This window comes from Lytechinus pictus, chromosome 10, assembly GCF_037042905.1.
Source record: "Lytechinus pictus isolate F3 Inbred chromosome 10, Lp3.0, whole genome shotgun sequence".
NCBI classification, from domain to species: Eukaryota; Metazoa; Echinodermata; class Echinoidea; order Temnopleuroida; family Toxopneustidae; genus Lytechinus; species Lytechinus pictus.
In genome coordinates, this window is record NC_087254.1 from 20,764,881 (window position 1) to 20,777,503 (window position 12,623).

A 12,623-nucleotide genomic window follows, 5' to 3' on the forward strand; every position below is an offset into this window, starting at 1 on the left:
CTGTGCCGGACGCGATGGTTTGAGCGCTATGATGCATTTGAAACACATCTGGATTTTCTTCCTGAAGTAACCATAAGTCTAACGGATATTTCACAGTCACCATCCTTCAACAGAGAAGCAAGGTCTGAAGCTGAAAGTCTGTTGTACAGAGGCTTGTCGTTCGGGCACATAGTGAAGATCACCTCAACGAGCAAGGTGATTTCATACCTGAGACCACTTATAGTAAAGGACTTCAGAGTGTCTTAAGATATCACAGGGGTGTTAGAACAATTGTCTGTTGTCAAAATTTCTCTTCAAGAGGTACGGGAAGATGTTGATAAATTTTATGAGGAATAGTATAGGGAAGTTGTAGACTTGGCACAGAAGGTTGGTGCAAAAGAAAGTATGCCAAAGCTTTCAGAACCCCAAACTCGCCATGATAAACCAGAAAGCAGAGACCCAAAAGACTACTACAAAAAGACAGTTCTCATCCAATGCCTTGACCATGTACTGATGGAACTGAACAAAAGATTTTCACCACTGCAAGAGCAAGCTCTGTTGGTGCTTCAGCTAGTACCAACCTACTTTCTGAAGAACAAGGTAACGCCAGAAGAAGTCGAGTAGTATGAAGACGACATTTCAGAGCCTAGAAAATTGGAAGCAGAGTTACACATGTGGAATGTAATGTGGCAACGTTGAGTTCTCAAACTCAGTCTAGAAGGATGAAATTCTCGAAATTTTTAAGCCATCATTGATTACTGGCCTGTAAGCGTAAGTGCTACTTCTTTTTAAGTGTTACAGCTGGTGTTGGAGATGCATCGATAGGGATTGAACACTAAAGTTTTCAAGTTCTTGTAAGTTATTTTAACTAGGCATATAAATAATGATAATGATTTCTCATCTCTTTGAGGCAACATCTTCCTTTATTCAATCTGATGACCTAGGGGTGCTTCACAAAGATTTACATATCAGTGTGACATAAAGTAATGCTTAGTGTCAATGTGTACATGATATTAAACACACAATCTCATTAATTACTGCTTACTTTTTGTTTCTGTCTTTTGTTTGTTTGGTTTTATTTTTCTTTCTCTCACTCTCACTCTCTCTCTCTCTCCTTTATGTGTATGGTGGTTTCTTTTGTGGTTTTTTTCCTGTCTATTTCTCCTGTTTGTTGTTGTTAACGTGTCTTAGTTTGTCCAGCATCGGTGTCTGATTATGGAGGGGGGACTCGTGGGCCAGGAAAATGCATATTAATACATTCATTCAGCTGGCGTAGCTGTTATGTTATGTCATATTTTTTTAATTGCTTTAGCTGCATACAGTAGTCATTCGAAATGTTATTTTTGTATGATTCTGGATTATGTCTCTGTCCTGATACAATTTATCTGCTATGTTTATTTTTTCAATTGTCTACAATGTCACTTGATTTGTGTAGTTACAGCCGCAATTAATTTGTTATATTATTTTGAATAATGTTTTCTATATTATGTATGTATGAATTTCATTTGAAGTGAATGAATAATAAAGATTACTACAAAACAAAAACTACACATCAGCGCACATCCTCTTTGCATGAAATGACCAAAGGGGCGATACCTTTTATACTGCACACATTTGGGATTTTAAGTCTGACACCTAGTCACTCGTAACTCTTTATGAAAACACACCCAAGAAGTGAAATATATCTTGAAACCATAGAAGTATGATTACCTTTCTATAAACCACACCAATGATGGAGGATCTGAGATGCATCCCCACGATGAAGCAGCGATGAAAATACTGATGTAATACACATGAGTTGAACATTGATATCATAAGCATTGATCCTGCGTAGAAGAAACCTCTCCATTGCCATATACTGTCATCCTCTGTGAAGTTGATTAATAATCTATTTTACAAAAAAAAAAATTATAAATGAAATATAAATTAACACTATTTTTAAAGAGCATACTTAATACAGTAATGTTGAACTTAACTTCAGTATTGTTGAACTAAATTAATGATCTACATTGTCCATAAAAGTAAAATATCATTCTCTGAGAATGTAGCACGTGTGGTATCTGCAACACCCGAGTGAATTTCTATCAATTTTTTTAATTAACAGATTTATTATCAGCCCAAACAACCCAAGACAATGCAGAATATGCACTTTACCCACCCATTGGTAACCAAGATTATGCACGTTATTCACATCTTATATCAAAGACAAAGTTATTCTACGAGTACAGACCTGAGGGTTGACTAACAGCAAATGGATGAATTTGAGAAGCTTGGTGACTAGGAACTTCTCCACTCCCTGGGGAGCAAGTGTACTGGTACTTAAAACATTCTTTAAATCTAATAAGACAAGGTAATCCTGCATGTACATACCTCAGTATCTGTGGGTTGATAAAGATCAAACAATCATGAATGAATTTGAGGAGCACAGCGACTAGGAACTTCTCTCCGTTACTCATGGCGACAGCTCTAAACAATGATGCTTTACTGCTGCTATCTATGAACTCAACCTGTGGCACAGCCACAGCCCGGGTATAACCGTCTATGTTGTCCTTTGATGCTGCGTCAGATGGTGGACGATACACTCTGGTATGGGTACCATTGGGGGATTTCCCGTCTTGGTCTAGTTCAGTCATAGCGTACTTCTGACCATCATTGGGATGATTTAATGAGGCATGGGATAATGCTCCGTGCTTGAAACGGTTTGCCCTGGGAGATAATGCAAGAAAGAAAACACATAGGTCCGTGGTGATGGTACATTTTGTCGAAACAATGGTGATTGGAACAAGATGTTCATGCAACAATGATCTTGATTGGCTAATGCCTTAATTGTGACTGATAGCAGGCTTTTGTGATACAGGGCCCTGGTCATAATCTTGAACAGTAGATACAGTTACTTACTAAGTTGCAATAAAGCACATAATCAATAGACATCACCCTGCTAGGCAACTACATTCAAGTAACAGAAAAATATTCATCCCCCTAAAATGTAAATAAAGTTTCATATGGGCAAAGAGCATTTCAATATTCAGTCCCTGAACTATGGCATAAACTTCCCGATAAGAATGTTCTTCTCTTGATCTTTTTAAATATATGATAAAGTGTTACCTTTTCCAAAGATAAATTCAAATTTTCCTAATATTGATGCATTATGTAGTTCCAAATTCTCAAAATTCAGTCTCAAATATGTATAATGATGCATTTAGGTTATGTACGTGTATAATGATGTATTTTATAGGTTCAATGTGATTGTTTCTCGTTTTCTTTCTCTCTCTCTCTCTCTTTCTTTCTCATACTACCTTTTAAGAGCACTAAGAGACTTAATAACCGTAATTTGCCCTAAATAAAAAGTGAGTATTATTATTGTTATTTATTATCATAATCACTGGTAGTTGCGGTAGGCATTGGAACCATTAGAATCTACATGCATTTTAATATAGTTTCTGAGAATCTAATATTGTATCAACTACAGGAAATATTATTCAATAATAAACATCTCAGCAAATATTTGAAAAAGGAGATCAATATTATTTAGATTAGTTCTTGAAACAGTCACTTCAATTTCATCAATTTATTTTCAATCTAATTCTAATTATGATACTTGCAGTATTTAAGAAATGATTTACAGTTTGAAAAGATACCTAGGAGAAAAGGCCTTGCCTCTTTAACTTCCATCTCTTTGGAATGCTCTTCCACTGAGGATCCAATCAGCAAAATCACTTGAATCATTTCAAAAGTATTTAAAACCCATCTATTTTCTTCTTCCTTTTGTTGAATGTAATTTGATCTGTTCTGTTCATATACCCACATACATGTAAGCAATCATTTTATCTGTAATTCCTCTCCCATTCCTCCGCACATAATAAATGATGTGTTGTTTGTTATTATTATTATCAATATCAACCCTTACCCCCAGGCACTTGTATTCCCCCAGATACGCCACTAAATGTACCCACCTGTGGACCTCCTGTATCCAACTTCTTTCAAATTCTGGGACGACTGTACAAGCTTTATCTCTGCTGAGAAGTGACCACAGATCCACTCTCTCCAAACTCTTCTTATATCCTCTGATTACCATACTGTAGAAATTAAAATCAAACAAGATGTACAGGTACACATTGTCTTGGAAATCTTTCCCATACAGAGGAGATATTTTTTATCAAAATAGTTTTCTTCATCTGTGACCTGCTGAAAAAAGGTTGCAATTAAACATACCAAAAATAATGATTAAAAAAAATCAATAGCCCAAATTCCAAACCCATACATCTACAACCGATCCATCATTTATCTCATAGAAGGCTGACAGATGCCAGGTAACATGTTGCAACCATATATATAATAATCACTCAAATTTAACTTCAGTAGCAGTGAAAAGACAGAATTTTTTTAATCCATCCAAATGAAAATCGTGTAGTTTATGCTTTTATGATATGAAATCATGAAATATAAGACAAAACCTGTTTTTAATGTCTCTGTTCTCTCAAAAATATGGTTTTGTTTTCTCAAAATAAAAATGTTTGTCCAAATAGCAGATTGTTGATTTTGTAAGTTTTCCAACTTTTCCCACAGAAAACATACCTTTGTAATGAATGCCATTTTTAAGTCCATATATTGCACATATGTGAGAGAGGTGCCATTAGAAGCTGATATCTTAAAGACAAATGATCTCAGCAAAATTTTACATCTTTATTATTTCTGTAAGTATTGTTTATTTATAGAGGAGATCGGGGGCCCGTTTCATAAAGGACTTGCAACTGTTGTAACTTTCAGGGATGCCACTAGGTGTCCTCCAAAAATACTGAAACTCATCGCGGGCCGGGACAGTGTCCAAGAAAAAAAAAATTTAGGGGTCCACCTTTAATTTTGGGATGGACACATGTCACAGGTAAAAAATTGGACAAGCAAAAAAAAAAAAAAAAAAAAAAAAAAAAAAAAAAAAAATGGAGGGGGGAGGGGTCCGCCCCCACCTCAAATTTAGGGGAGGGGGGAGGACCAAGTGGCTTCTTACCTTGTTGTGATCGATGACTTTGAAGTCAATTAGGTTTGAAGAACTGACGGTAGTTAGTTGTGTGTTTCTCATAGAACGCTAGACCAAAAGCTTCAGTCTCTGTATTTTGGTTGTTCAGCTGAACCGCGTTGGCTCCACTCACCAATACATAGACTGAAGAGTTGTTGGCCCGTACATTAAGACAACGTATCAGCTAACCCAGGAGCTCCAGCCCGCAAAGCGGGCCGGAGCTCCCTGGGCTAGCTGATACGTACGTAACCCAAGGAGCTCCGGCCCGCTTTCCGGGCCGGAGCTCCCTGGGTTCCGTATCAGCATGCAGCAGTAACGTTAGATCTAACATTCGGCGGAAACCCGATTTTCGGATCGTTTTTGGTACATGAAATGTCACATTATGAAAAAATAATTACATCCAAACTTACGAGAAAATATATGAAATTCATAAACATCGTACCTTAGACCGCAGTTACCGCTAATTCCTTTCAAATGATGATCAAAACTTAGTCATCCTCGATTCCTTCGTGGGTCATCGTAAGTTGCCATCTTGGATGACGTCATCATCTTTACAGTCGCATTTACCAGTCGCTATTATACCGCGATTCGTGCCGCTGCTTTGCGCTTGTCTATGTGTGTGTGCGTTCGGAACTTGTCGCTCGCATTGATTGGCCAGGATATCGATAATTCTAATCAGAAAGCCTTGATAAAAGCATAACTCAATGAACGTTAGTAGGCAGTGCGCGCGTTAATAAATTATGTACTGTATAAAAGCAAATATCTTGGAGAAATATCTCTCACTCGGTTGATCGACATGCATCGCAATCGGGAGAGATAGGGGGGAAAAAAGGAGGACTTTCCGTTTTTTTTAATACACAGAAAACAGGAAAAGTCGGAAATACGGAAATAAGACAGATAGCAGGAAAAAAGCCGGAATTCCGTATAAATACGGAAAAGTGGCATCCCTGAACTTTGCCATTATGGCAACTACCATGGTAACAGGGCTCAGCAGCCAATCAGAATCAAGGTTACGATGGTAGTTGCCATAATGGCAAAGTTACAACAGCTGCAAGTCCTTTATGAAACAGGCCCCTGATGAATTTCAAGAAAATGTGTTTGATATGATTGCATTGAAGTGTCCAGTTAATATAAGATACAGCTCCACACATTTACGGGCAAAAGTAAAGTGAAATTAATAAAATGTCAAGATCAGTGGTGACCTTTGACCTCAGTGACCCTTTATCTTCCTTACCTTGTAAACCACCAGAATGTGACAACAGACAAGAATGAAGCTCTAGCTTCTGGGCAAGGATTCTGTGTAACAACAAATGAGAAGATGAACAAATTCACAAGCAAAACATAAATGGCTTTTCTTTATTATTTTTAAAATGAAATTGCAGATTTCCCCCCCAGTATATCTATTTCATGACAAGTAAAGTGCCAAACATTAACCACTTGACTGCACATCATATCGTAGCATGTGATCTCAGCTCTGCAATGCCATGCATGCATTCAACCTGCATGTTATTTCATAGGAAAAATGATTTGATAAAAATAGTTCCCCAAAAATCCAACTTCAATATAATGAAAATTTGTCATTACATGAATGGGAAAATCACAGCAAGTTTATGAGGTATGGATTTGAATGGAAAATTCAAAGTACAAATATTGACTATGCTGCAGCAAAATCTATGTCGTGTAGCATACAACAGTCTTTTGATTATTTGATCAGGTGCATTGATGATCTTACGTCTGGCATTCAAAATCAGCTAATCCTTGTAGTACTTCAAGATGAGAATAACCTTTTGATTCATCTATACTAATATTTATGTATGAAACATGATTTATCCATAATGTTTCTGAATACAAAGTCTGTTCTGTTTCACCTCAACAGGGTCCTGTTATACTATAACACGTTCATTATCAGCAAAATCAAATGATTTCAGTATTTTCAAACTGTTATTGCCAATTTTTTTTTAAACAAGTTATATGAAAGAGGGCCCAGGGGAACCACAAAGAGGGTGTCTATTTTAGAAGGCAACAACCCTGGTGTAATATGAAAATGTAAAAGTAAAATAAATGTAAGGAAGCAAAAAATATATCAAATTACAAAATTTACAATTAGGGCAATTTAATAAAGTATTACATGTATATCCTATCCCCTATATTTGAGACCTTCTTAAACTAATTTGTCACTGTTTTTAGCAAACATGAAAGGTTGTAATGCTCCAAAAATATACTGCTTGAGTAGTTTGCAAAATGAAGTAAAAATAGGAACCAATCGGGTCAGACGTACAAAAAGGAAGACTATTATATCGATGAGCAGACATTTGCCATACAAGGAAATATTTGTCTTGATTTTTAGCATATAATTTGACTCAATAAACTTACAATATCGGCAATATCTGGCGAGTAATATGGCATTTCATCTGCAAAGGCAACAAGAACTAACTGACCAATCAGGAGAAAGAAGTAAAGGTAAAAGGTCACATATCGGAATGCATCCTGTGAACCCTGCAAAAAAAGATAACACAAACATTTCTGTTATTAAATTTTCTGAAAGAAAAAAAAACTTTTCTCACTGGATTATATTGAAAAAGAATTATCATGGATGCCATTTAGAATTGATGAACAAAATATGAAAATTATGGAAAGTGAGCCATTTCATACACAAAAAATGTGCTTTCTTTTACTGAAAATTAAATTAAAGATTCTGAAATGCAAATCTTTTTTCATTCTGAATTCAAAGTTATACTACATTCTTTTCATTTCATATCGTTTGCATGAAAAAATGCATAGTATTGCCATAAAGATATCACAGTAATCCCAGAAAATTACATGCACAATTAAACTGGAAGTAAACTTGCTATTTACATACAATGTAGTTTGTAGTTGGGAAATGCTCAGTGTATGCATGACTTTAAATAGTTTATATTTGATAGCAATGAACTATTATTTGTAATAGAATTCATTAAGCAATGGAAACGTGAACATGTTTAGAGATAAACAAATACTTCAGATACATGAACAGAATAAATTGAAAATTCCATATTTATAGATAAATATATATAATAGGAGGGGGGCAAAGTATAAATTCCTGTTGATCATAAACTGTGTTCATAAATGTTGAGGTCTTACAAAACTGTAGTTGAGCTTTATAAACTTACTTGATATTGTGCATTAATTGCCTTTGAGTGAAACTCTGCCACTGCACATATAATACTGATAAGATAAAATATAAAGAGCACACCGGATGACTGAAGACCTTTCCTTCTCTCTATATGGATGAGGATCAGGGCTACAACCTGTAATACAAACAAACAAAAATTTGGTCATGAAAGAATAAAATGAGGATTATACATGTAGGAGGATACTATTCTTGAAGATCAGACATGAACACAAGCTTCATACGCGTTTGAACTCACCATTGTTACAGCTAATGATATGGATGGCATTATAATGCAGAAATGTGACACATCCCTGAGGTATATATCTAGGTGTGAACTCACCATTGTTATTGCTAATATTTTAGGCGGGACTTTCATGGCCATACAGTGTATGTACATGTATGCTTCATTCCATTGTGAACTTATCATTGTCATTGCTACATGTAATATAGCTGGTGGGACTCTGTACAAGTATATGCACGCTTCATCTGAGTGTGAATTTTTTCTCTCTATTATTGTTGCTAATATTGCTGGTGTGACTATGTATACTGCTGTATGTACGCTTCATCTGAGTGTGAACTAGTCATTATTATTGTTACATGTAATATTGCTGGTGTGACTATGTATTTTGCTGTTTGTAAGCTTCATTTGAGTGTGAACTCACCACTGTTATTGCTAATATTGCTGGTGTGACTACATGTACATGTATGTATACTGCAGCAAATTTCATCTGAGTGTGAACTCATTGTTGTTATTGCTAACATTGATGGCATGACTATGTATATTATGCTGTTTGTACGGTTTATCTGAGAGTGAACTCACCATTGTTATTGCTAATATTGATGGTGTGACTACGTATACTGCTGGCAATCCTCCATCACTCTGCGCCATGTCTGCTATTCCTTTGCAGAGATCTAATACAGGTAGTAGGATGAGCAGCAACCCAAGACACTATTCAAGTAGAGAGAGAATTACAAATTAAAGGGAGTTGTCGGCTTCTCTTTACACACAAAATTGAAATTGACAAATCCAAGTGGAGGTGCCGTGGCTGAGTGGTCTAAGGCACCTGGCTATACATGGAAAGTCTGGGGTTCGATCCCCGGCCACGGCACCTATGCCCGTGAGCAAGGCATTTAATCTACAATGCTCTTTTATCCTGCTTTCAAATAAATGGAAATGCTATTGGAAACTAGGTGTGCACTTATTGTTTAAAAAAACAAAAAAACAAATCCATGCATATTTTAAGAAAATACCACCAGCTAAAAAAATTGTAAATTATCTTCCACCACAAATCCTCTCATACTTACAAAATTATACATAAATTTCAAGATAAGAAACGTGAGAATTAATAATGAATTCGAATTTACATATTGAACAATTCAATACACTGGGTGATTACAAGATTGACCTTCCTGCTGGAGTGCTGGTGTTGGTGTTGGAAGCAGAATCAAGGTTGCCTTTCCTATCGCCATACCATTTACAAAAGGATGATCAGAATCCACTATCAATAGCTCAACACATATTAGTGATCATCCCAGGTGGGTGTTTCACAAAGCTGTTTGTAACTTAAGAGCGACTTTAAGAATCACTGCTGATCCTTTCAATTGTGGTAAATGGTAAATTCATTGGTAATGGTTTTAATTTAGCGAAGAAAGGATCACCAGTCGTTCTTAAAGTTGCTCTCAACTTACAAAAAGCTTTATGAAACAGACCCAAGGACCTGTGTATCAAGTTTAATGTAATGCTGATTTTAAAAAAATTGTTGCAATACCAACTTCAAAAGGTCAACACTAAACATGAATTCAAACAATATGCATTTAAAAGCCATTTATTCAGTAAAAAAAAATTAAAAAAAATTTGATTAATTTTAATATTTATTTTACAACCAAATTAAAAAAAATAAGTTTGATCTTACCAACTTAGCCTTGTGAAGTTTTGAGATATGGATGAAGCCTTTGTCATTGTGCTTCAGGAAGAGAAGATAGAAAGGTGCAACACCCAAAAGGAAAGCAGGAGGTATCCATGATAATACTGTCTCTTGAAAACATGGTGTTACATCAGGTACTGATGAGTTCACTAACGATGGGTCCTGGAATTGATCCAACAAGAGAAAACATGGTGTCATATCTAATGATATTTATAACATCAGGCACAATTTCAACTCGTGTCACTGGGTCAATTGATACAAATACAATGGATTACTACAACATGTATGATGCGTATTCATGTCTTGATATGGTCTACAGTACATCTACATGTACATTAGGCTAGGGCTGTTATCGTTGAGAAAATTCTCTGTCGATATCATGCTAAAAATATCTTACCGATATCGAAAACTATCGAGACGACATAATCAATACGCATTTTTTATGCATTATAGCGATGTCACATACTCGCGTTAGTCAAAATTTGTGTCTGCCACTGTACCAAGAACGCTTTAAAATCCACGTTCATCGGATGTAAATGACTACATAACATTTTTTAACAAACATTTTTAGCATAATACATCCTCATCTTTCACATTATTAGCATTATTTTATGGTTGGATGAAGTTTTATCAATAATTTTTGGGTTTTTTTTACATCGTTCTGAGCAGTCAACGTCTTTCACCTATCCGCAATTTTGATATCGTGCTGTACATCTTCAAACGTAGAGGGCAGCAACACACGGCTGTGTGCTAGCTGCCTTCTACACTAGTTGGTACTTTGTTAAAATTGAGCTTTTGCGCTTATGATGTTTTTGATTCGATCGAATGGAATCGAGTGCAGTCACGATGTTTGGATTGTCACGATCTCACCCCCACTTCGGTATGTAGCAAAGTCTTTGTGGCTACTATTTTGTATTCGTATTTTGTTGAGATTTGGAGTAATTTCTGTTGCTGAGGTGCAGTTTCAAAAAAATATGTTTTACGAAATTTTCCGTTTGAAAAGCCACTTTCAAAGGGCCGTTTCAGTGAATTCTGTGAAATTGCAGAAAATCACTCTGTCCCTACATTACATACAACGGGTATTATCGACAAATGACAACGAGAGAAATGTTATTGATATTGCTAAGTTGCCCTAATGTACATGATATTTAAGAAAAATAGTCAAGTACACAATTACAATACTAGACAATCTTCCACTCTTCATATATCTTGTGCAAGAACAAAGTTCACTTTGGGCACTCTAGTTTGCACTGGACCCAGGTTTTGGAATGCACTTCACCCTGACATTACACATGCTGTCAGTTCTACAGTGTTTAAATGAAAATCGAAATCTTATTTACTGAGTATCTATGCATGGAAGTGATTCATAAAGCCTATTTTTCATGTTTATTTATCAGTTAATGCTAAATTATCAATACGTTTCACCCCCCCCCCTTTCCCGGGCCTGGCTGGTCTCTGTCCTCATGTCCCCTTTTTTGTCCTTTTTGTACATAAATGTGTCCCTCTTCTCTCCCGCCTCTCTCTTTAGTTATATTATATTATATTGCCATTTCTGTGTTGTTTATCCAATGTTCTTTGAATTCGTAATGAGGAACCTCAATTTACAAGCATTGCTTCACTTAGGTCTCCTCGTCTTCGTTTAAAATTATTTCTTTTCTGTCTTAAGCTGTATAATGTATTTAAAAACAATGTTTTCTGCATACTCTGTTTTATGTATATACATGTACCTGTATGTTTTATCATGTACTCTGCTTATTGTTTCATACATACAGTACTTGTACAGTATGTTTGTCATGTATTCATACTCAAAGTTGGAAGACAAATAAAATGAACTTATGAACTTACATGATATCATAAAGAGGCCTACATGTACATGTACATACATTTAAGATCTCTGATTGCACTTTTTTGTAAATCCCCGAGTCCTTCCAGACACCTCCATTAGACTAACGTACGATTTTAATCTGCATTCCCCTGGCCCGTGATCTGAAATCCACCCCCCCCCCGGCTCTTTAATCCCTGGAACTACATTGTACATGTACATGAACGAGCGGCAGGATCAGTTTTATTTGCTGCGACAAACATGAAAACAAGCGATTCTGTCCAGTACTTAAGCCTAAACTGTACAATCAGTGAAGTGGGAAACACTTCACTGATTGTACATTTTCATTCAAAGTGACATTCATGCTTGTGTACCCTGTACAAAAAATTATTTACCAGAGAATAGTGAATTTACAGAAGTTAAACAGTACAGATTATCTCTTATCTAAGAAGCATTTCTTGTCCATTGGAGGTTAATGATCATATGTAAACATGCAGCATTCATCTTTGTATGATGTGTAAACAATCAGTTAACTGTGTAAATAGTGTCAATATCTTCACCCATTCTTGTGTGCAAATATTATCAGTGAACAATAAATCAGATCAAACACAGCCGATGTGTGATTACACATAAGAAATAACCTGGTGTACACTGTGCTAACTGTGCACATGACGCAAATTATATAATCATGTACATGTACATGAATGCTTTAAACTTTTCCAGCATTGATAT

General features: G+C 35.9%; 1 protein-coding gene across 3 annotated transcripts in view; it reads right to left on the bottom strand.

The window, feature by feature from the left end:
• LOC129269252 (multidrug resistance-associated protein 1-like) overlaps window positions 1–12,623 on the bottom strand; it is a 59,643-nt gene that overhangs the window by 40,913 nt on the left and 6,107 nt on the right. For 2 of the 3 annotated variants that reach the window (XR_010294852.1, XM_064105530.1), the window contains exons 2-9: window positions 10,058–10,231; window positions 8,965–9,093; window positions 8,143–8,280; window positions 7,367–7,489; window positions 6,228–6,289; window positions 3,933–4,055; window positions 2,350–2,685; window positions 1,690–1,867 (exon numbers count right to left, since the gene is read on the bottom strand). Coding sequence is in view for 2 of the 3 variants with exons in the window: in XM_064105530.1 (XP_063961600.1) it covers window positions 1,690–1,867; window positions 2,350–2,685; window positions 3,933–4,055; window positions 6,228–6,289; window positions 7,367–7,489; window positions 8,143–8,280; window positions 8,965–9,093; window positions 10,058–10,231 (1,263 nt within the window). In the remaining variant the exon portion in view is untranslated. Of the gene's footprint in view, window positions 1–1,689; window positions 1,868–2,349; window positions 2,686–3,932; window positions 4,056–6,227; window positions 6,290–7,366; window positions 7,490–8,142; window positions 8,281–8,484; window positions 8,498–8,964; window positions 9,094–10,057; window positions 10,232–12,623 lie in introns of those variants that run through there. The other variant, XM_064105531.1, reaches the window with a different exon arrangement.